Source organism: Pan troglodytes, chromosome 3 (genome assembly GCF_028858775.2).
Source record: "Pan troglodytes isolate AG18354 chromosome 3, NHGRI_mPanTro3-v2.0_pri, whole genome shotgun sequence".
In the NCBI taxonomy this organism is placed as follows: Eukaryota; Metazoa; Chordata; class Mammalia; order Primates; family Hominidae; genus Pan; species Pan troglodytes.
The window spans coordinates 47,255,714-47,278,523 of NC_072401.2; the positions used below are offsets into that span (position 1 = coordinate 47,255,714).

The 22,810-nt window shown below is 39.6% G+C and overlaps 1 protein-coding gene across 50 annotated transcripts in view; it reads left to right on the forward strand.

Moving 5' to 3' along the window:
• Positions 1 to 218: 218 nt before the first annotated feature.
• The window catches only part of SEC31A (SEC31 homolog A, COPII coat complex component), a 72,551-nt gene continuing 49,959 nt past the window's right edge, over positions 219 to 22,810 (forward strand). For 15 of the 50 annotated variants that reach the window (XM_009447644.4, XM_009447646.5, XM_001140439.7 and 12 more), the window contains exons 1-8: positions 219 to 411; positions 9,606 to 9,688; positions 10,625 to 10,748; positions 12,619 to 12,817; positions 15,714 to 15,809; positions 16,785 to 16,925; positions 19,453 to 19,595; positions 21,111 to 21,210. In XM_009447644.4, the coding sequence (XP_009445919.1) occupies positions 9,610 to 9,688; positions 10,625 to 10,748; positions 12,619 to 12,817; positions 15,714 to 15,809; positions 16,785 to 16,925; positions 19,453 to 19,595; positions 21,111 to 21,210 (882 nt within the window). In that variant the 5' untranslated portion in view covers positions 219 to 411; positions 9,606 to 9,609. Of the gene's footprint in view, positions 752 to 9,605; positions 9,689 to 10,624; positions 10,749 to 12,618; positions 12,818 to 15,713; positions 15,810 to 16,784; positions 16,926 to 19,452; positions 19,596 to 21,110; positions 21,211 to 22,810 lie in introns of all 50 variants that reach the window. The other 35 variants (XM_054682890.2, XM_009447648.5, XM_054682899.2 and 32 more) reach the window with 15 other exon arrangements.

Sequence of the window (22,810 nt, forward strand, 5' to 3'; positions counted from 1 at the left end):
TCCTGCGGGCCACGGCGGTTATTCGGCCAGACGAGGACACCCTCTGCACTAGTCCTTTACCCACTAGTCCTGGCTACCCCATCCACATTCTGCGCGCTGCCCCTCAGAAAAGGGTTTCCACGATCGCCGGGGCGCGATGACCGCAGAGCGCCACCAACCCGCGGAGCCGTACCCCGCCTCCCAGGCTACCGCCGGTCCCGGAAGTGCCGTGGCGGGCTGTGCGTCGGGTGGGCGGGGAAAGATGTCGCTCCCGGAAGTGTTGGGCGCAGGGCGTGGCTGCGGCTGCGGCTGCCACGTTGGAACGGAGCGTGGAGGTGGCCCTGGCCGGGGAGGAGGGGCGGCGGCGAATGCTGGGAGAGTCCGACGAGCGCTGCACTAACGCAGGATCCGGCTGCCGAAGGTCCTCGCCAGGTGCGTCCGCCCGTTGCTTTTTGTCCTCTTCGCCGGTCCTTAAGCTTTGAGGTAGAGTAGAGCCCAGGCCAAAACTGGGACCGCAGCCTGGGTCTCCGCTGCCCCGCACCAGCCTGAGGCCCGGTCTCTGGTGACTGCGCGCCCCTAGTCTTGGTTTCGGGCCCGGCGGAACAACGCCTGGCATCTGGACTCCAGTGATCGCGCCCGTCCGCATTCGCCGACGTCTCCACTGCTGAGCAAAAGCCACCCGAGGCTGGCGACAATGTCTTGCCGGGGAGTCGTAGCCGGGCTGGTAACTGGAGTTTGAGATTAGGACTTTCAGACCCTTGTGCACAAAGAGGTGCGGTCCCTGAGGGTGAGGAAAGGAAAAAAAATCTCAGGATTACTTTGGCTTTGGTTAGGATTTTTTTGTTTGTGCTTGAACTGTTGCCAGATTTAAAGGTTCATAGGTTTGAACTGACGTCTACTGTCATTTAACTAGGATTATTTTAAGGACGGTGGTAGCCAGGCGCAGCCTGTACTTTGAGGGCAGTCTCGTTAAGTGTTACATGTTTTTGCTAATAAGTTGTTAAATTACGGGGCTGTTGTAAAATAAACCAAAATATTGCCTGGACTTGTGGGCATTATAAATTTTTTCTTGCGCTTAAGGAATTAATTTTACGTAGGGCTATTTGAAGTTGCAGTGATCTGATAGTCTGTGACAAATCCTTTCTCCTAACTTATTTTTTCTAACTATTGAAAACTGAAATTTGGTTGTCTTCGTGGGCAGTTATAACTGTATTTAATCGATAAGGGTGTGTTCTTGTTACAGCGTCCTGCGTTTTCTGTACCTCCGTTTATTCAAGAGTTGGCAAAAGCTTACTCTCCTTTTTTTTTTTTTTGAGACAGAGTCTCGCTCTGTCACCCAGGCTGGAGTGCAGTGGCGCGATCTCAGCTCACTGCAACCTCCGTCTCAGCCTCCTGAGTAGCTGGGATTACAGGCCCCCACCACCACACCTGTCTAATTTTTGTATTTTTAGTAGAGACGGGGTTTCACGCTGTTGGTCAGGCTGGTCTGGCACTCCTGACCTCAAGTGATCCGCCCGAGTTGGCCTCCCAAAGTGCTGGGGTTACAGGCATAAGCCACCACGCCCAGCCTACTCTCCTTTTTTAGTGGTTCTTCTGTGCTTCTTGTTTCTCACTATCCCTTAATTAACAGCTCAGGGAGAGGTTTGTAGACTCTTAAGAACTTTTGGATAACTCGTAGTGTTTTTGTAGTTTTGTAGTGATTTTATCTTAAATACGTCCGCGGTTATTTGTGAAATTTGAAATTTGAGGTGGATTTAGAATGATATTGCTTAATTTTATATAAGCAAATTCTTTATTGAAACTAGTAACATGGGAATAGAAATAAATTTGTAAACTGAAGGGCAATGATTCAAAATTTTGGGGGGATTTCACTGTCTTACGGGAATCTAATGAAAGCATTGGAAGAATGCACATATACACACATGTAGGATTTTCTTTTTTTTCTTTTACTTTTTTTTTTTTTTTTTTTTTTTGAGACAGGGTCCCTCTTTGTTGCCCAGATTGGAGTGCAGTGGTGCAGTCATAGCTCACTATAACCTTGAACTTTTGGGCTCAAGAGATCCTCCCGCCTCAGCCTCAGAAGTAGCTAGGAATATGCACGTGGCGCACGCCCAGCTAATCTTATTTTTTATAGAGATGGGGGTCTCACTGCGTTCCCCAGGCTGGACTCAAGCTCCTGCTTTCAAGTGACATGTAGGATTTTCTATATACATAATATTATGAAGTTTACAAGTTAAAAACTCCTGTAAGGGGATATTACTAGATTGATTTACATTGATTACATTGTTGTTAGGAATGTCATTAGGTTAATTTCAGCTCAAAAAGTTTTATTATACTGAAGATTAGTATGACACCAATTGTTCAGTAACCAGTGCACAGTTGCTTTCTCCTTTGATTTGGTTTGGGTTGAGTGAAATGAACCTAGAACATTGAAAATACTAAATAAATCCTCTAAACAATTGTTTCTATCCATATTGAGATATTTTGCCTGCAGAAAATGGATTTTTACTGAAAGCAGTGCCAACTAGGGATTGTATACCTGGTTTGGGAATCCAAGTTCCAACTCTATTACCTCTTTAACTTTTTACTTGCTTTCTGAGTTATGGATCAGCTCTGTATATAGCATTGCAAGGTTGGTATTTTTCAAAGAACAGTGCTGGTGGGTTTTAGTATTGCTTCACAAAATTTACACTTTGAAAATGAGCAGAAATAAAAAAGTTTCCACCTAATTGAATGCAATTATTGAGAGAAAGTTGCATGAAAAATAAAGAGTTCTAGTCTGGAATATAAATTTTCCTCAAGAAATTTTTTTTTTAATTTTTTTCTGAGGCAGAGCCTCGCTCTGTCACCCAGGCTGGAGTACATTGGTGCGATCTCGGCTCACTGCAAACTCCGTCTCCTGGGTTCAAGCGATTCTCCTCCCTCAGTCTCCCGAGTAGCGGGGACTACTGGCCGCGCCATCACGCGCAGCTAATTTTTGTATTTTTAGTAGAGACAGGGTTTCACCAGGTTGGCCAGGATGATCTGGATGTCTTGACCTCGTGATCCGCCCGCCTCGGCCTTCCAAAGTGCTGGGATTACAGGTGTGAGCCACTGCGCCTGGCCATGTGTGTGTGTGTGTGTGTGTGCGTGTGTGTGTATATATATATGCGTATATATATACGCATATATATATATATATGTTTTGTGTGTGTGTGTGTGTGTGTTTTTTTTTTTTTTTTTTTTGAGACGGAGTCTCGCTCTGTCTCCCAGGCTTACTGCAACCTCTGCCTCCCGGGTTCAAGCGATTCTTCTGCCTCGGCCTCCTGAGTAGCTGGGATTACAGGTACACACCACCACGCCCGGCTAATTTTTGTATTTTTTAGTAGAGATGGGGTTTCGCCATGTTGGCCAGGCTGGTCCCGAACTTCCGGCCTCAAGTGATCTGCCCACCTCGGCCTCCCAAAGTGCTGGGATTACAGGCATGAGCCACTGCGCCTGGCCAATAGATGTTTTTTTTTGTTGTTTGTTTGTTTGTTTGTTTGTTTTGAGACGGAGTCTTGCTCTGTCACCCAGGCTGGAGTGCAGTCGCGTGATCTCAGCTCACTGCAAGCTCCGCCTCCCGGGTTCACGCCATTCTCCTGCCTCAGCCTCCCGAGTAGCTGGGACTACAGGCGCCCGCCACTGCGCCCGGCTAATTTTTTGTATTTTTAGTAGAGACGGGGTTTCACCGTGGTCTCGATCTCCTGACCTCGTGATCCGCCCGCCTCGACCTCCAAAGTGCTGGGATTACAGGCGTGAGCCACCGCGCCCGGCCTAATAGATGTATTTTTGAAGTTTCGTGGTGGTAGACGTTTTAAGTAGTGATGTTTGTAATAACTGTCATTTATGAGCATTTGTTTATATATGCCAGGCACTGTTCTAACCACTCTGAGTAATACCACTTATTTCTCACAACAACCCTGTAGTATAGATACTGTTCTCCTTATTTTAATGAGAGAGGAGCCAGGACATACATGGATAAAGCGACATGATTAAAGTCAGAGGTGGACATAGTGAAGCTGGAATTTAAACTGAGGGTGTCTGCCCTAGACCCCATGCTCTTAATTGCTGTGCTATAGATACTGTCTTGGAGATGGCATGTATGAATAAGCCCACACAATTTTCTTTCCTTTCTTTTCTTTTCTTTTTTCTTTTCTTTTCTTTTCTCAGTGTTTTCTTAGAACATTGAGTACTAAGGCTAAGAAATAAACTTTAGTAAATGCTTTGAATTCACATTTAACTATTTTATGTTCTTGTAAATGTGTCTCTTTCTTTTTCAGTCAGTGTTACACATTAACCAAGCATTAATGAATTAGGTAGTCCTTGTACTTAGGTCTTAGAAATACTATAATTGTATTCCATTTTTTTAATAATACAGCTATTTTGATTTCACTTTTAGAAATTATTCTGAAGGCATCTTATAACCTTTTCCCCCTTAACCATACTTTCTCCTTTTTTAAAAAGTAAATGATCCTTTAAAGAGTTAAGAATTTAAAAGTAAATGTTTTATCTGAAACTGGTCATTCTAGCTCATTAGTCTACTTGTTTTCCCCTAAATATAAACATTTAAAATAAATCAAAACTTTCTGTATATCTCCTTCTGTGCTAAGCAATTTTGAGTCTAAAAAGGGGTAAAAGTTTTGAAAAAAGACGTTATTTGTCTAGTTGGTGAGATAAGATAGCACATAAGGCAACTGGTTAAAAAAAGGTAATTGGAAAATATGTAAACAATATGTGCTAGTAGAATGTTACAAAATGTTTATTAAAATATAATGACGTTATTATAAAATGCTTAAATCATAGTATTGACAAATACAAACTTGTCGGGGAGTATTTAGATCAATGTGGATTGAATCATCAGGGCAGTTTTCATGGAGGAGCTGGAACTTGAATTTATTATTAAAGATTAGGTGAGACAGTTGGCAAAGAGGAAGAAGAGGAGATTCATGTAAGAAAATAAATGCCTTTTTTATATCTTAGAAAGTTGGAATTTTTCCCCCCAAATAACCCTGAAGTTTTCTTGTTTAATCTCATGATAGTGGTAATCTTTAAAAATAGCAAACCTATCAAAAGCACTAACCCATGTGCTGAGCACTTTTTTTGGCTCCCTATTATAAAACGTATGATCTCATTGGAACCTCACAGCATCCCATGAGGTTGTCACTCTTTTCCCTATTTTACGAATGTAGAAACTGGGGCTCAGGGAGGTTAAATAATGTGTCCAAAGTATCATAGCTAATAAGTAACAGAGCCAGTAGTTAAATTGAGGATTAACTCCAGAGACCATGCTTTTAACCATGTGATACATCCTGCCTCCTAATCTCACTTTGCTCTAACCTAACACAATTTCTAAAATGCATTTCTTCAGTTTCATCGTGCATGCTGGTGGCTTTGTTATTGTTTCTTCTAAATGTTAATATTTCCTCTATGATATAAAAATTGAATACCTGAACTTGTTGGAAGTAGGAAGAACTCTGGAGCTAAACTTGCAAGTTCCAATCTTGGCTCTGCCCCTTGCCCCCTTGCTAGCATGTACAGATTGTCTAACTTTCTGTGTTTTAATTTTTTCCTCTATAAAATCTCCTTCAAATATAAACAATTTGCAGGTACAAGACTCGGAGCATATGTTTAAGGCAATCTTAAGGAAAATGTTAGAGGATAAACTCTGGAGCTGAGTAAGGAAACTGGCAAAAATACTCTTGGAGAGCATTGAGTATGCATTTTAACTGCAGGACTGAGACTGGAACAAAAGTGAGAATGAGGAAGAAAGAATAAAATGTAAATGTTAAATGTCCAATAATGTAGGGATTGGTTATACAACTAATAAAAAGAGAAGAGGAAAGAAATTGGAGGTAGAATAAGTTTGTGAATTGCCACATCTGTAATGGCTATGAGTCAAAGGACATCATTTAAAGCTGACAGATCAGTTAGTAGAAGTATAAGGAGTTCAAAGGTAAACACAGAAAGATAATACTATTGACTATAACCATGTTGTGTGGATGGGCAGTAAGATTATACAAGCTAATTTCATAAGTGCTCATAGTAGGGAGTTAATAGTTTCTGTGTAAAGAAATAGAGGATTAATGGTATTAAGTAAAATATTTAAAATTACAGTTAAAAAGATAGAATCAGAAACACATATTATAATGAAAATATACATCATCCTAATTATCAGAAAAATGGTAATTGCACAAAAAAGAAAACAGACAATGAAAGACTTTTTAAAAATTATTACCCAAAGATATTAAACCAAAGTAAAATATGGTAAAACTAAGACCAACCATGTCTGTCATGTCAATACATTTTAAATGTCCTTAGCTAACCTACTGTGAAAAGATTTTCAAATTGGATCACCAGTAAAATCTGTTGGTTTTTTGTTTGTTTTTTTGTTTGTAATGATGACAAAGTAGTTCTGAAGGGCAAAAGTATACATGTAAAGGCAAACAAGAGGTGGAATTCAGACCAAAAGTCATTATTTGAGACAAAGAAGGATATTCATAAAGCTAAAGTGTATATTTGACAGTGAATTTGAACATTATGGATATGCACCAAATAACTATTAAATAACAAAGTAATTTTCATAAAGCAAAAGTTTCAGGAGATACCATGAGAAATTGACATAAATATATTAGCAGTAAGAGACTTAATTCACTGTTTCGGTCCAAGGCAGATCAAGTGGACAAAAAAGTAAGGATATAGGAGATCTAAACAAATCAATAAAGAAGACTTAGTTAATATATATTGAGCTCTAGGCCCTGAAAACAGAGAGCACCCCTTCTTTCTAGGTCCCAAGAACAATTCACAAAAATTCACTATATAGGCTCTATTGAAAGGAAAGGAGGAATTATAGGCATAGGGGATTTTAGGACAAGGGAACTACTCTGTGTGATACTATAATGACAGTTACATGTTGTTATACATTTGTCAAAACCCATAGAATATACAACACCTAGAGTGAGCCCTCATATAAATTGTGGAGTTTCAGTGATAATGATGTGTTCATGTTAGTTTATGGATCGAAACAAATAGACCTTTATGATGTGCGATGTTGGTGGTGAGAAAGGTTATGTGGTTGGGAAATGTGTAGCAATTTTTTGTACTTTGTGGCTCAACTTTTCTAGGAATGTAAAACTCTAAAAGATAAAGCATATAGCTTTTTTAATTTTTAATCAAAATCCTATGAAAGGTGAAAAGAAATATTTTTTTTGAAAAAAGCAAAGTCAAAAGATAGTCTATCAACTTAATAGAAAAATTGTCGAATGATGGCCGGGCGCAGTGGCTCACCCCTGTAATCCCAGCACTTTGGGAGGCTGAGGAAGGTGGATCACCTGAGGTCAGGAGTTCAAGGCCAGCCTGGCCAACATGGTGAAACCCCGTCTCTACTAAAAATACAAAAAAATTAGCCTGATGTGGTGGTGTGTGCCTGTAATCCCAGCTACTTGGGAGGCTGAGACACCAGAATCGCTTGAACCCGGAGGCAGAGGTTGCAGTGAGCCGAGATCGCCCCACTGTGCTCCAGCCTGGGTGACAGAATGAAACTCCATCTCCAAAAAAAAAAAAAAAGAATAGAAAAGAAAAATGGTCAAATAATACATGACTAGACAGAAGAGATGACAGAAAAGGAAATATGTTTACCCATAGTCATACAAAAAAAAGATGTTATACATCATTTATAGTATTACTATACAGAGCTAACATTTTTATTTTTCTCTTTTTTTTTTTTTTTTTTTTTTTTGAGTCATGGTCTCACTCTGTCGCCCAGGCTGGATTGCAGTGGCACAATCACGGCTCACTGCAGCCTCAACTTCCCGGGCTCAAACAATCCTTCCTCCTCAACCTCCCGAGTAGCTGGGACTACAGGCGTGCACCACCATGCCCAGCTAATTTTTGTATTTTTTCTAGAGATGGGATTTCACCATGTTGTCCAAGCTGGTCTTGAACTCCTGGGCTCAAGCAATCCGCTTGCTTCGGCTCCTAAAGTGCTGGGCTTACAGGCCTGAGCCACTGCACCTGGCCTTTCATTTTTTAGTGTTGGTATGATCTAAAAGTGTGACAGTATGCTCTGATAAGGCTGTAGGGCAATAAGTAATCGTATATTACTGTTGGTGGTATGAAAAGGCACAATTGCCATAGAGGACAACTTGGTAATATTCATCAAAATTAAAATTGCATTAACCTTTTAACTTAGCAATTTTACTTCTGGAAATTTATAGCTGTCCCTTTTTAATGAAATAACGTGCAGACGACCATTTATTTCAGCACTTTTTTGTAAAAATAGCTAAAAACAGCTTAGGTGTTTGTTGGTATTAGACTAGGTAATTATGGTACATCTTATAGTGCAGTACTATGCCATTTCAATATATTTATGTAAAAATAACAAAGATCTTTAAAAAGTACATAATACTATACCGTTGTAATTTTTCCATCAAAGTAACTTTTTTTTTGAGACCGAGTCTCGCTCTGTCGCCCAGGCTGGAGTGCAGTGGCATGATCTCGGCTCAATGTAACCTTCACCACCTGGGTTCAAGTGATTCTTCTGCTTCAGCCTCCCAAATAGCTGGGATTACAGGCATGCACCACCACACCTGGCTAATTTTCTTGTATTTTTAATAGAGACGGGGTTTTGCCATGTTGGCGAGGCTGGTCTCAAACTCCTGGCCTCAAGTGATCCAACTGCCTCGTCCTCCCAAAGTGCTGCGATTGCAAGCATGAGCCACCATGCCTGAATCCATCAAAGTAACTTTAATGACAGAAAATACGTAAACAAGTGGTATATGGGATTATACATTGAAGTGACCAGTTTTCTAATAATTTCTACTTTATCTTTAAAATCTGTGGGCTTACTATATTCTCTCTAATATGTTGTAACTTTGAATTAATTTTTTAAACTGCTCTTATCATTGAGTAATCCTACTCCAGGAAGTTGCACCTTATTTATTTTTTGGCTGCTCTTACCCGTAATGTTTTGTCATCCATCCTAGTTGGATAAACACATGTGTAGCCAAGTTAATTCTTCAGGTACTACCTTATTATTTTTGTGGGCTATTTTTCTAGACTGATTCAACTGAAGAACTATAATCTGTAAACAGAATAGCCCAGTATTTGTCTCAAAATGGTTTATCAAGTTTGTCTTTTTTTTTTTTTGAGATAGAGTCTCGCTCTCTCGCCCAGGTTGGCATGCAGTGGTGCAATCTCGACTCACTGCAAGCTCTGTCTTCCGGGTCATGCCATTCTCCTGCCTCAGCCTCCCGAGTAGCTGGGACTACAGGTGCCCGCCACCACGCCTGGCTAATTTTTTGTATTTTTAGTAGAGATGGGGTCTCACCATGTTAGCCAGGATGGTCTCAATCTCCTGACCTCGTGATCCGCCCGCCTTGGCCTCCCAAAGTGCTGGGATTACAGGCATGAGCCACCCGGCCTCAAGTTTGTCTTCTTTCTAATGAATATATCCAACAAATGACACCTAAACCGATTTGATTTATTTGCAGTTGGGCATTACTAATGTTGTAGTGGTTTGTTCAGTATGTTTCTATTTAAAATATCTGTGTTCTATGTTAGACATTCAAGTCATTCAAGGCTGTTTCTGTATAAAATATTCCCTTTAGCAGGATGAAGTTAAAGGAAGTAGATCGTACAGCCATGCAGGCATGGAGCCCTGCCCAGAATCACCCCATTTACCTAGCAACAGGTAAGTTCAAAGGAGAGAAGATAGTATGAGTTACCTAATTTCTTCTCTTCTGCACCTAGCTTATTCAGTTTAAGCTTTATCTTCTCTGGAAAGCCCCTCTCTCCCTGGCAAGTTACCGACATTCTATCAGCCAAGTTTAGTGTTCTTCCTCTGTGTTCCCATAGCATTTTGATCATGATGTGTTACATCTAAAATATTTTCCTTCACAGGAATTGTATTTTATCTTTATTCCTCCAGTATTAAGCACAATAGATGGCATGTAAAAAAAACAGTTAATATCAGTTTGAATGAATGAAGAGCAATTTTGATGTTAGCATTTTTATATAAAAAGAAATAGTTATATCATATATGTCTATAAGCAGATATAGTAAATCACGGGACTTTTTTTTTTTTTGAGACGGAGTCTTGCTCTTTCGCCCAGCCTGGAATGCAGTGGCGCGATCTCTGCTCACTGCAAGCTCCACCTCCCTGGTTCCTTCCATTCTCCTGCCTCAGCCTCCCAAGTAGCTGGGACTACAGGCGTCCGCCACCATGCCTGGCTAATTTTTTGTAGTTTTAGTAGAGATGGGATTTCACCGTGTTAGCCAGGATGGTCTTGATCTCCTGACCTCATGATCCACCCACCTCGGCCTCCCAAAGTGCTGGGATTACAGGCATGAGCCACCGTGCCCAGCCCCGATCATGGGACCATTTTTACAGAGATTTTTAAATATATACAGGCTTAAAAAATTATTTACACTACCCACTCTTATAAACATCCTCTCCTAGCCCTGTGCCAGAATCTCATTGCTATAGTAATTTAAGCATCTGCTCAATGGCATATGTGTAGCATTCATGAGCAAGAGAATGGAAAACATGCTTTTAACTTCTGTTTTGTATGGTTTCTCTGATCTTTTATTTTTGTGTGTATAGTTACCATAAATATATTTTCTATAGGAACATCTGCTCAGCAATTGGATGCAACATTTAGTACGAATGCTTCCCTTGAGATATTTGAATTAGACCTCTCTGATCCATCCTTGGATATGAAATCTTGTGCCACATTCTCCTCTTCTCACAGGTATGAGGTTCAGCTTTAAATTCATGTGATTATTTAATTATATATTGTTCTTGATTCCTAATTTGTCTATAATTATGCCATTATTAGAAACTACAAGGAATACCATCAAGAACATGAAATATTTTGTGAAAAAGCATGTGAGTGAATTTTTATGGAAGTAAAAGTAGTGTTTATGTGTTCTGTTGACTTTTTTTTTTCTTTTTTTTTTTTGAGACAGAATCTCACTTCATAGCTCAGGCTGGAGTGCAGTGGCACGATCTCGGCTCACTGCAACCTCCACCTTCCAGGCTCAAGCAATTCTTGTGCCTCAGCCTCCCGAGTAGCTGGGATTACAGGTGCACACCACCTTGCCCAGCTAATTTTGTGTCTTTAGTAGCGACAGGGTTTTGCCATGTTGGCCAGGCTGGTCTTGAACTCTTGACCTCAAGCAATCCACCCACCTTAGCCTCCCAAAGTGCTGAGATTATAGGCATGAGGAACCACGCTTGGCCAGTATGTTCTGTTGGCTTTTTTATTGCTGTTATATGTAAGGTAGGGAGGAGAGGCTGTAGTTTCTAGCATTTTTTTCTGTTTTTTTGGTGTGTGTGTGTTTTTTTTTTGTTTTTTTTTTTTTTTTTGAGATGGAGTTTCGCTCTTGTTGCCCAGGCTGGAGTGCAATGGCGCAATCTCGGCTCACCACAACCTCTGCCTCCTAGGTTCTAGCAATTCTCCTGCCTCAGCCTCCCGAGTAGCTGGGATTACAGGCATGTGCCACCATGCCTGGCTAATTTTGTATAGAGTTCTTTTTTCTATCTCCTTTATTGTGCCTGTTTACAAAAAGGTAGATGTGACTAGAAAAGGAGTAGTCATCATAAATATTAATAGTGATTATCTCTGAATGGTAGCTTATTTTTATTTTCTTCTGTTACGATATTTAGAAATATATCTCACAGTTTTGTTGACACGATTTCTAATACACTAGGTAACTAGGTATTTGGATCATACTTTCAAGTACTTATGCCCTATTGTAATGCAGAGAAAGGATGTCTTCATTTCAGTAATAAAATAAGCTTTATTGCCTCAATATATTAGCAGGGTTTAAAGAGATTGCTCTTTAGCTGACAGAATATAGCTCAAATCATGCAGTTTCATGGGACCGCTCATATTCTTCAGAGCTGTCACAGTGGGATGGGAACCCCAGATAGCTTTTGTCTAGTAGTTTTTCTGCTTACTACCATCTGTATCATCGTATACCTTTCTGCCTTCATATTTCACCTCCATTCTGGACCATATATTTTATTCTCTAGTAGTAGGGGTACTTGTTATAATCTTGATGTCATTTTTCTACCATTAGAATACATTCTTTTTCTTAGAAAATTTCACATGACTCCTTTAACACCTTTACTATTTAACAGACCACTTGTTAGTGACCCCCCCTTTTTTTTTTTCAGACAAAGGTCAAAGCATGAGACCCTTCTATAGTCAAATAAAGAGTGTTTTTACCTTTCAAGGGAAGTGATTGATTAGCTCTATTTTACAATGAACCAGAGGCAATTTAAGAAGATTAAGTAACTTAGGGTCTCACAGTTTCTAAATGGTAAAATCATTCTTAAGCTCATATTTTTTGACACACAACTCAAGTATATTTTGTTACACTACCTTACAAGGGTTTTTACTCTTTAAGGATTACAAAATCACATATGCAAATATGAGTATAAATAAAAAATGAAATACTATTACACCAAAGTCATACATAGTTACCAGGAGTGGTGGGAAAGTAATATATTTGGACTGTTTATGAAAACATTAAAAATTAAGTGTATAATTTCAATTTTTTGTCTACATTTATTTGACTTTAAGAATGAATGATTTTATTCATTTTCTCCTGTAGGTACCACAAGTTGATTTGGGGGCCTTATAAAATGGATTCCAAAGGAGATGTCTCTGGAGTTCTGATTGCAGGTGGTGAAAATGGAAATATTATTCTCTATGATCCTTCTAAAATTATAGCTGGAGACAAGGAAGTTGTGATTGCCCAAAATGACAAGCATACTGGCCCAGTGAGAGCCTTGGATGTGAACATTTTCCAGGTTAAGACTTTAACATTTCATAATTCTTAGACTATGTGCTGCTCATTTGAAATCAGTATATGAATCTACTATGCCTCAGTTTTGGAATTGAAAGTTAAAAAACTGTGTGGCTATACAGGTTGACGAGTGTTTGTTTAAAGAATGGTGGGTTCAGAGTTGAGATCAGGGTTAAAAATACTACCTCCATGAAAAGGATCCGGCTGATAGGTTTTTGTTTTTGTTTTTGTTTTTGTTTTTTTTGAGACGGAGTCTCGCTCTGTCACCAGGCTGGAGTGCAGTGGCATGATCTTGGCTCACTGCAACCTCTGCCTCCTGGGTTCAAGTGATTCTCTTGCCTCAGCCTCCCAAGTAGCTGGGATTATAGGCGCCTGCCACCACGCCCAGCTAATTTTTGTACTTTTAGTAGAGATGGGGTTTCACCATGTTGGCCAGAATGGTCTCGATCTCTTGACCTTGTGATCCGCCTGCCTCGGCCTCCCAAAGTGCTGGGATTACAGACATGAGCCACTGTGCCCAGCTGGCTAATAGGTTTAAGTCTGAAGATGTCACGCCATTTGATTAGACATTTTATAAACATTAAGAGCCCCATAGGTTGGAAACCTTGCCTTTTAAAAGTTCATGCTAGGTCAGCATTAGGCTGGTGCTGTGATGTCCAGGTTAATTCACTGTTTTATTAATTGAGAAATTTTATGTTTATGACAGAGATTAATACTCTATGAAATAATTAGAAATTAAATGTAATGGCTGGGCATGTGGCTCACACCTGTGTAATCCCAGCACTTTGAGAGGCCGAGGCAGGCAGATCACGAGGTCAGGAGTTCGAGACCAGCCTGGCCAACGTGGTAAAACCCCGTCTCTACTAAAAATACAAAAATTAGCCGGGCATGGTGGCAGGCACCTGTAATCCCAGCTATTCGGGAGTCTGAGGCAGGATAATCGCTTGAACCCGGGAGGCGGAGATCGCCGTGAGTTGAGATCGTGCCATTGCACTCCAGCCTGGGCAACGAGCAAAACTCAAAAAAAGAAAAAAAGAACAAAGAAATGTAATGCAGATTTAACAAATAGTCAATTAAGATTCTTTGTACTGTTGCCTTCATAAACATTTCTGGTTGTTAATTATACAAATGCACAGCTTAATAACGATCTTAGCCTGAACAGGATGGTGAAACCCTGTCATTACAAAAAATGCAAACAATTAGCAGAACATGGTGGCACACGCCTGTAGTCTCAGCTACACGGGAGGCTGAGGTAGGTTGATGGCTTTAGCCTGGGAGGTCTAGGCTGCAGTGAGCTATGATCACACCACTGCACTCCAGCCTGGGTGACACATAGAGACCCTGTCTGGAAAAAAAAAAAGACCTTGAGTTAATAGGATACTAGATTATAACAACCAAAAATGAGTATTAAGAAAATTTTAAATAGTTCCTTTTCTTATAATAGATACTTAGGGAATAGCAATACAGAAACCCAACTTGTTTATTTCTTTTTTGTTGTTGTTTTTTGTTTTTTGAAACAGCGTCTTGCTCCCTCTGCCAGGCTGGACTGCAGTGGCTCATGACTCACTGCAGTCTTGACCTCCTGGGCTCAAGCAAGTCTTCTGTCTCAGCCACCTGAGTAGCTGGGACTACAGGCATGAGCCACAACACCTGGCTAATTTTTGTAGAGACAGGGTTTTTTCGTGTTGGTCAAGCTGGTCCCGAACTCCTGGGCTCAAGTGGTCTGTCTGCCTCAGCCTCCCAAAGTGCTGTGACTACAGGCATGAGCCACTGTGCCCAGCCTTCGTTTCTATAGTTTGTGGTATCTGCTCTTTAGCTAACTCCTTTGTTAATTGTATTGAACAGCTGATGATTTTTAATAAAGTATTTTGTGTTTTAGGTAGCTACTACCATAGAATGTCTCTCTTTTTTTAGTTATATGCCAACTGATAGAGAATAATTTGTAAGAGTAAATAGTAGTGGATGAAGGTCAGTATATGAAGCCCATTATCTTCCTGTACTTTATATTACAATTTCAGGTTCTTTTTGACCCTTAAGGTATGTACCAGAGAAAACCTAGAAATATTGCCACCTGGAATAAGATTGAGTGTATATGAACTAGAAATATGTGAAGAGTTATGACAAGAGATTTTACTAGTGCTGTATTGATTCAGCTCTGGAAGCTGGCTTTGAGGTATCCTGAGAAAGATGCCACAGTTTTAGGATTCAGCTTTTTCTGAAAGCAATAATTGATGACCTTTTTAATCTTGTAATTAAATCTCCTTCCAGAGATGCAAAGATACAAACAGTAATCCTCACATGGTTGCATGACTGATTAAGAATTTATCCAGCCGGGTTCAGTGGCTCACGCCTGTAATCCCAGCACTTTGGGAGGCCGAGGCAGGTGGATCACCTGAGGTCAGGAGTTCGAGACCAGCCTGACCAACATGGAGAAACCCCGTCTCTACTAAAAATACAGAATTAGCCGGGAGTGGTGGTGCATGCCTGTAATCCTAGCTACTCGGGAGGCTGAGGCAGGAGAATCACTTGGACCCGGGAGGCGGAAGTTGTGGTGAGCTGAGATTGCACCATTGCACTCCAGCCTGGGCAACAAGAGCAAAACTCCGTCTCAAAAAAAAGAATTTATCCATATAATTTTTAAAATAATGTCTTGCATTAAAATTAATTTGTTCTCAGTAGACATCTTTTGTCTTTAAGTAGAATTTTATGTTTTTCTAGAAAACTTTAAATTTTGAAAGAATTATGCATAATTTAGAAATTCATGCATATGTTTTTCACTTTTCAAATTAAATAGAAAAATTGTGTATGCTACATCTAATATCTTTCTAGCTCTGAACTGAGTTATTCTGAATTTTCTTAATTATTCATAAGTGCTATTTAGTTATGGTTTCTTCTTGCAGACTAATCTGGTAGCTTCTGGTGCTAATGAATCTGAAATCTACATATGGGATCTAAATAATTTTGCAACCCCAATGACACCAGGAGCCAAAACACAGGTATTTTTATATTGATTTTGATCATTGTAATCAAAAAAGCCAAAAGTGGTTCTCCTAAACCTACTTATTTCACTTTTAAGGCTTCTCACACAAAACATATATGTTTAAAATCATTGTTTAGATGTTACTGATTTTTCTTCAGTAATTAATAAATATGTTTCTTCAAAGTATCAGTGAGTCCATCAAGAGTAAATATTTATTTAGTACCTACCACCTGGTAGACACTGGTCATTGTACTAGGCATACAGTAGTAAACAAAATGAACAAAAATCCTTAATAATTGCCTTAGATATAGTATAATTATTTTTGTTCTTTGTGTGATAGTTGCTCTGTGTTTTAGCAACAACCAACCTTCTTAAAACACACTTAGACAAGACCATGGAAGACAAGGTTTAAAATAAATGCCTCAAGCCCTTTGCTTGTGTATTTCTATTAAGTTTGGTAACAACAGTCTTCTCCTGTTCTTCCCTGAGTTTCTTTATGTTGTATAGGCTATCCAACTTGAGTAGCCATTGTAACTGGCTCTAACATTTTGGCAATCTGAGAGGTAGCATAATGACAGCATATGCACTACCATTTATAAAGGTATTTTGCTAATGGTCTAGGCTGTAATTTTGCCCTGCCTAGTTTTCTGTCATAGTCACCAACATCTACTTTGTGGTCCATAATCTACCTTGCAGCAGTTGCAAAGTAAAGAAACAGTACTTGGTTTATAGCAGAAATTCAATAAAATTCTTGTTGAATGAGATATTATTAAACAAGATAATACACTTGAAGTGGTATGTACCTGCATTTTAAGTCGTATAATTTTATGTGTTGAGAATGTAGAGATGTAGGACTATAAAGCAAATTTGTGGCATAAATGGATCAGATTTTTAAGTAATACACTTTTCAAAATGAAGGATCCAATTTTACAGTTAAATTTGATTATAATAGAGAAACAAGCAGTTTTTATTAACTGTTTCTTCCTTGTAGCCGCCAGAAGATATCAGCTGCATTGCATGGAACAGACAAGTTCAGCATATTTTAGCATCAGCCAGTCCCAGTGGCCGGGCCACTGTATGGGATCTTAGAAAAAATGAGCCAATCATCAAAGTCAGTGACCATAGTAACAGAGTAAGTATGTGATTGACTTGTGATGAACATGTTGTATTTCTGCTGTAGGTATTCCTATATTGTTTGTCAGAGTTGACAACAAATCAAATTTCTGTGAAGTCAAATCCTGTTTTTTTATTAATCAGTCATGTTAGAAGGAATGTTTTGTTTTTTTTCCTCTAAGGGAAAATCATAAAATTCCCAATAAATATGTTGGATATTATTAATGATGAAGAGAGATTGGTTAATCAAGGAACTTATTCCATGATATACTGGTTGTTTTGCTTTGCTAGCTGTTTTAAAACATTGCAGCAACTTTTTTTTTTTTTTCCTTGAGACGGAGTCTTGCTTTGTCGCCCAGGCTGGAGTACAGTGGCGTGATCTCGGCTCACTGCAACCTCTGCCTCTGGGTTCAAGCACTTCTCCTGCCCCAGCCTTCCGAGTAGCTGAGATTACAGGCATGCACCATCAAGCCCGGCTAATTTTTGTATTTTTGGTAGAGATGGGGTTTCACCATGTTGGTCTGGCTGGTCTCAAACTCCTGACCTCGTGATCTGCCTGCCTCGGCCTCCCAAAGTGCTGGGATTACGGGCATGAGCTTCTGTGCCCGGCCATTGCAGCAACTTTTTAATTCATCTTTAACTTTTCTTAGAATGTAAAAATTTTTCCTGCTGGAAGCTTCATCACTGTGAACTTGTAATATTTGACTTCTTGGCCTCATCTCTTCCTCTGATTAGGTACTGCTAAAATGAGCTAATATATTTTCGGCACTTACCCATAGAGCACATTAAATTCTGAACCTTTTAGGTATCTTAATTTTTTTATGTCATTAGATGCCATAAAATAATTTAGATATAATTTGGAGCTTTTTTTTTTGTTTATGAGTACATTGGATAGTTTGACATTTTCTAAAATAAGTTTGCCAAAAGTCAGGCATACATATGTAGTTTAAAAACAACAATAACAACAAAAAACTATTTGGGAGAACACTTCTTCAGAGTATTGTTTTCAAGTGAATCAGGAGTTTTAAAACAGAAGTTTCAATGGAATAAACCATACCAGAAGCATTTTAGTCATTTTGTGGAATATTTAATAGAATCTGAACTTGCAGATAGTTCCTAATAATGTTAATTTATTCCATATGAAAATTTAAATGGTAGTTTTTGCTTCAGATATTTTGCCTTGATTTTTCTGATAAAATAGAGGAAAAGTATGGGGGTTTTTTGTGTCTTGTGTGTGTGTTAATTTTTTTAAGGGTTTTTTTTTTTTTGAGATGGACTCTCACTCTGTCACCCAGTCTGGAGTGTAGTGGCGCAATCATGGCACTGCAACTTCTGCCTCCTGGGTTCAGGCAATTCTCCTGCCTCAGCCTCCTAAGTAGCTGGGATTACAGGCATCCGCCACCACACCTGGCGAATTTTTGTATTTTTAGTAGAGATGGGGTTTCACCATATTGGCCAGACTGGTCTCAAACTCCTGACCTCATGATCCACCCGCCTTGGCCTCCCAAAGTTCTGGGATTACAGGAGTGAGCCACCATGCCCAGCCTGTATGTGTTAATCTTTTATCTGTTTTTTGTTTGTTTTTTCATTTTTCTGAAAGTATTTTAAATGTGCATAAAATGTTTTCTCTACTGGCCGGGCGCAGTGGCTCAATCCTAACACTTTGGGAGGTCGAGGTGGGCGAATTGCCTGAGCTCAGTAGTTCAAGACCAGCCTGGGCAACATGGTGAAACCCCTTCTCTACTAAAATACAAAAAATTAGCCAGGCATGGTGGTGTGTGCCTGTACTCCCAGCTATTGGGAAGCTGAAGTGGGAGAATCGCTTGAACCTGGGAGGCGGAGGTGGCAGTGAGCTGAGATCGTGCCACACTGCACTCCAGCCTGGGTGACAGAGCGAGACTCCATCTCAAAAAAATAAATAAATACAATGAAATGTTTTCTCTAAACTTATAGTTTTGATAGTAAAACTCATTTTTGGTATACAGTTATTCTGACTCAGAATGGTTTTGTGTGTATCAAATAGCTGCATGAATTGAGAAAATATTCAAATATCTTACTTTTAAGACTACTGTTTAAGACTGTTCAATAAAATTTAGTAGTTTTACATTTTTTTTTGTTTTGTTGTTTAAAATAAACTAAGGCCAGGCGCGGTGGCTCATGCCTGTAATACCAGCACTTTAGGAGGCCGAGGTGGGTGGATCATTTGAGGTCAGGAGTTCAAGACCAGCCTGGCCAACATGGTAAAACCTCATATCTACTAAAAATACAAAAGTTTGCTGGCATGGTGGCTTGCGCCTGTAATCCCAGCTACTCAGGAGCCTGAGGCAGGAGGATCACTTGAACCTGGGGGAGGTGGAGGTTGCAGTGAGCTGAGATGGCGCTACTGCACTCCAGCCTGGCCGACAATAAATAAATCATAAATAAAACAAAATAAGCCACAGCTGATGTTTTTCACTATTTGTTTGAATAAAGGCATATTTCTCGTTGTAGTTTGGCTTTTCATAAAGTAATTTGATTCATAAAATGTGAACCTTAACTATCTGCAGATGCATTGTTCTGGGTTGGCGTGGCATCCTGATGTTGCTACTCAGATGGTCCTTGCCTCCGAGGATGACCGGTTACCAGTGATCCAGATGTGGGATCTTCGATTTGCTTCCTCTCCACTTCGTGTCCTGGAAAACCATGCCAGGTATTGTGCTGCTGTTACAAAGAACTTGATTTGTTTATTTTCTGAACATGTCGATGTTTTCGTGACCAGAAATACACCATAGGACACAGGAACTTTTTTTTTTAGATGGAGTTTTGCTCTGTCACTTAGGCTGGAGTGCAGTGGCAAGATCTTGGCTCACTGCAACCTCTGCCTCCCAGGTTCAAACGATTCTCCTGCCTCAGCCTCCTGAGCAGCTGGGATTACAGGCGCAAGCCACCATGGCAGGAAATTTTTATAGTTTTATAAAAATTTTATAGCTGGGATTACATGCATGCGCCACCACACCCAGCTAATTTTCATAGTTTTAGTAGAGATGGGGTTTTACCATGTTGGCCAGGCTGGTCTTAAACTTCTGACCTCAAGTGATCCGCCCACCTTTGCCTCCCAAAGTGCTGGGAATACAGGCATGGGCCACCATAGGAACTTAATGTTTATGTCAGTTATCAGTTAGTCTATGGTAAAATTGGTTTTGTTATCCATTGTTTTGCTTAAAGTCACAGTTCCTAAATTAAGTAACAACTTACTGCGGTTAGATTTCATGCCCATCCATAGGTAAAACATTTTACTGTACCTATCTAAGTTACTTGTGTGTGTGTGTGTGTGTGTGTATGCATGTATAATCCCAATATAATTTTTATACAAATGGGATAATTTGTGCATATAGTTAGATAACTTTTTTCGTTAATCATGAATACCGTATAATGGTAAGAAGTTGATTTCCACAAAATGATACGTATATATTTTGAGATGGGGTCTTGCTGATTTGCCCAGGATAGAGCCACCATAGCTCACTGCAGCCATGAGCCTCTGGGCTCAAGTAATCCTCCTGCCTCAGCTTCATGAGTATGCCTGGAACTACAGGCACACACCACCATAACTGGCTGATTTTCAAATTTTTGGTAGAGACAGAGTGTCGTTATATTGCCCAGGTTGGTCTTGAACTCCTGGCCTCAAACAATCCTCCTGCCTTGGCCTCCCAAAGTGTATAGAATAATTTTTATCTACATATTTTCTCATGGAAGGGTGGTCTATAATTTATTGTGAAATAGTCTGTTGGGCATTTGTTTTCACTTTTTTGCTGTCATACACTGCACTACATTGAACATCCATGTCTTTGTAATGATCAGATAGCATATACGTTACTAAGTTGCTTCTGAAAATATTGCATTTATTTTATTTTTATTTCTTTTTTTGTTTTTCTTTTTTTATTTTATGTTGAGATAGAGTCTCACTCACTCTGTTGCCCAGGCTGAAGTGCAGTGGCTCAATCTCAGCTCACTGCAGCCTCCACCTCCCAGGTTCAAGTGATTCTCCTACCTCAGCCTCCTGAGTAGTTGGCATTACAGGTGTGAGCCAATGCGCCCGGCACTGAAACTCTTGCATTTAATTGTATTTCTGTTAGCAATGTGTGAATCTACAAAACCTAGGCAGAAATAGTTGAGATTTGGTTTTCTCAAGATTAAAAATTTCCTTGTTCCTTTATGTTTTTTATAGGGGGATTTTGGCAATTGCTTGGAGCATGGCAGATCCTGAATTGTTACTGAGCTGTGGAAAAGATGCTAAGATTCTCTGCTCCAATCCAAACACAGGAGAGGTATGGGCAGGAAATGTGTCTCAACCTTGTAGCCCTTATAGTATGTTACTTCTGGCTACATAAGAAATTTTCTGTGTGGATTCTTTAGTGGATTACTATGTGAAAAGTATGTGGAGGTGTGTGTGCAGTGTTTATTTGGCAGCAATTTTATCAGGAACATAATCTAAACTCAGCTTTTTAACCAGAAAAATCAGTAATTCAAATAGTATATTTTAAACTAGTAACCATCCCCTCCTCATTTCCAATAATGTGTTTATTACCTAGACTCAGAAATACTTTGATTTATTTCACATGTGGTTTATGGGAATCAGTATCTTCGATGTAGGATTGTTCAAGGTTTGCATCTTTTGCCTGCTTTACCGTTCCTGAGGATCCTCTTTCACTTCTGGAAATCAGTAGATACAGTTTTCCAATCTCTCTTCTGAATGATAAAGCAAGAATATAAATTATAGCTTTTATATTTTTACCTTTCTTATGTGAAGGTAGATGATTGCTAGTGCTTATGTAGTTTGATGGAATGCTAATAAAAATAAAGAGTGTCTTCGATAAGTTTTCATCTATATTGTTAAAATTAAAACAAGCCCTTTAGTTATTTGGTTTCTGGTTTAAGAGTTGTGGATGTAACAATATAGAATCATTAACGTTAGGGGAGACAAGAGAAAAAAAATTAATAAATTTTACCGCATATCATTTGTAGGACGAATAACAAAAATCTTAATTTTACACTGTGCCTTGCCAAGTAAATTCAAAATTCATGGAACTTACTATTCTGTTATCATTTTCTCTGTAATATAATTTAATTAGATGAATTTTTGCCTGTGATTAGTTGTGTGTGCTTGGACTTTGAAGGAAGAGACTTTTAGTATATGCTACAACTAAAAAATTGGATTTTGTTGGCCGGGTGCAGTGGCTCAGGCCTGTAATCCCAGCACTTTGGGAGGCCGAGGCGGGCAGAGCACGAGGTCAGGAGATCGAGACCATCCTGGCTAACACAATGAAACCCTGTCTCTACTAAAAAAAAAAAAAAATACAAAAAAATTAGCTGGACGTGGTGGCGGGCGCTTGTAGTCCCAGCTACTAGGGAGGCTGAGGCAGGAGAATGGGATGAACCTGGGAGGCGGAGCTTGCAGTGAGCCCAGATCGCACCACTGCACTCCAGCCTGGGTGACAGAGTGAGATTCCATCTCAAAAAATAAATAAATAAATAAAAATTGGAATTTGTTCAAATGCAAATAAAGGATGGATAAATCATCTAAGTTTTATCAAACCACATATCTTATCAAACAAAATAAATACCAAAGACGTGAGCAGGCTAAATACCTTTTCAATTAATTCTATTTTTTAATAAAATGAAACATTTTAAATGTCACATGGGCCACATGTGGTGGCTCAGACCTGTAATCTTAGCACTTTGGGAGGCAAGGCAGGCTGGTGAAACCCCATCTCCACAACAAATACAAAAATTAGCTGGGTGTGGTGGCGTGTTCTGTAGTCCTAGCCACTCGGGAGGCTGACATAGGAGGATCGCTTGAGCCCAGGAGGTCAAGACTCCAATGAGCTGTGATTGTGCCACTGCACTCCAGCCTAGTCATCAGTGTGA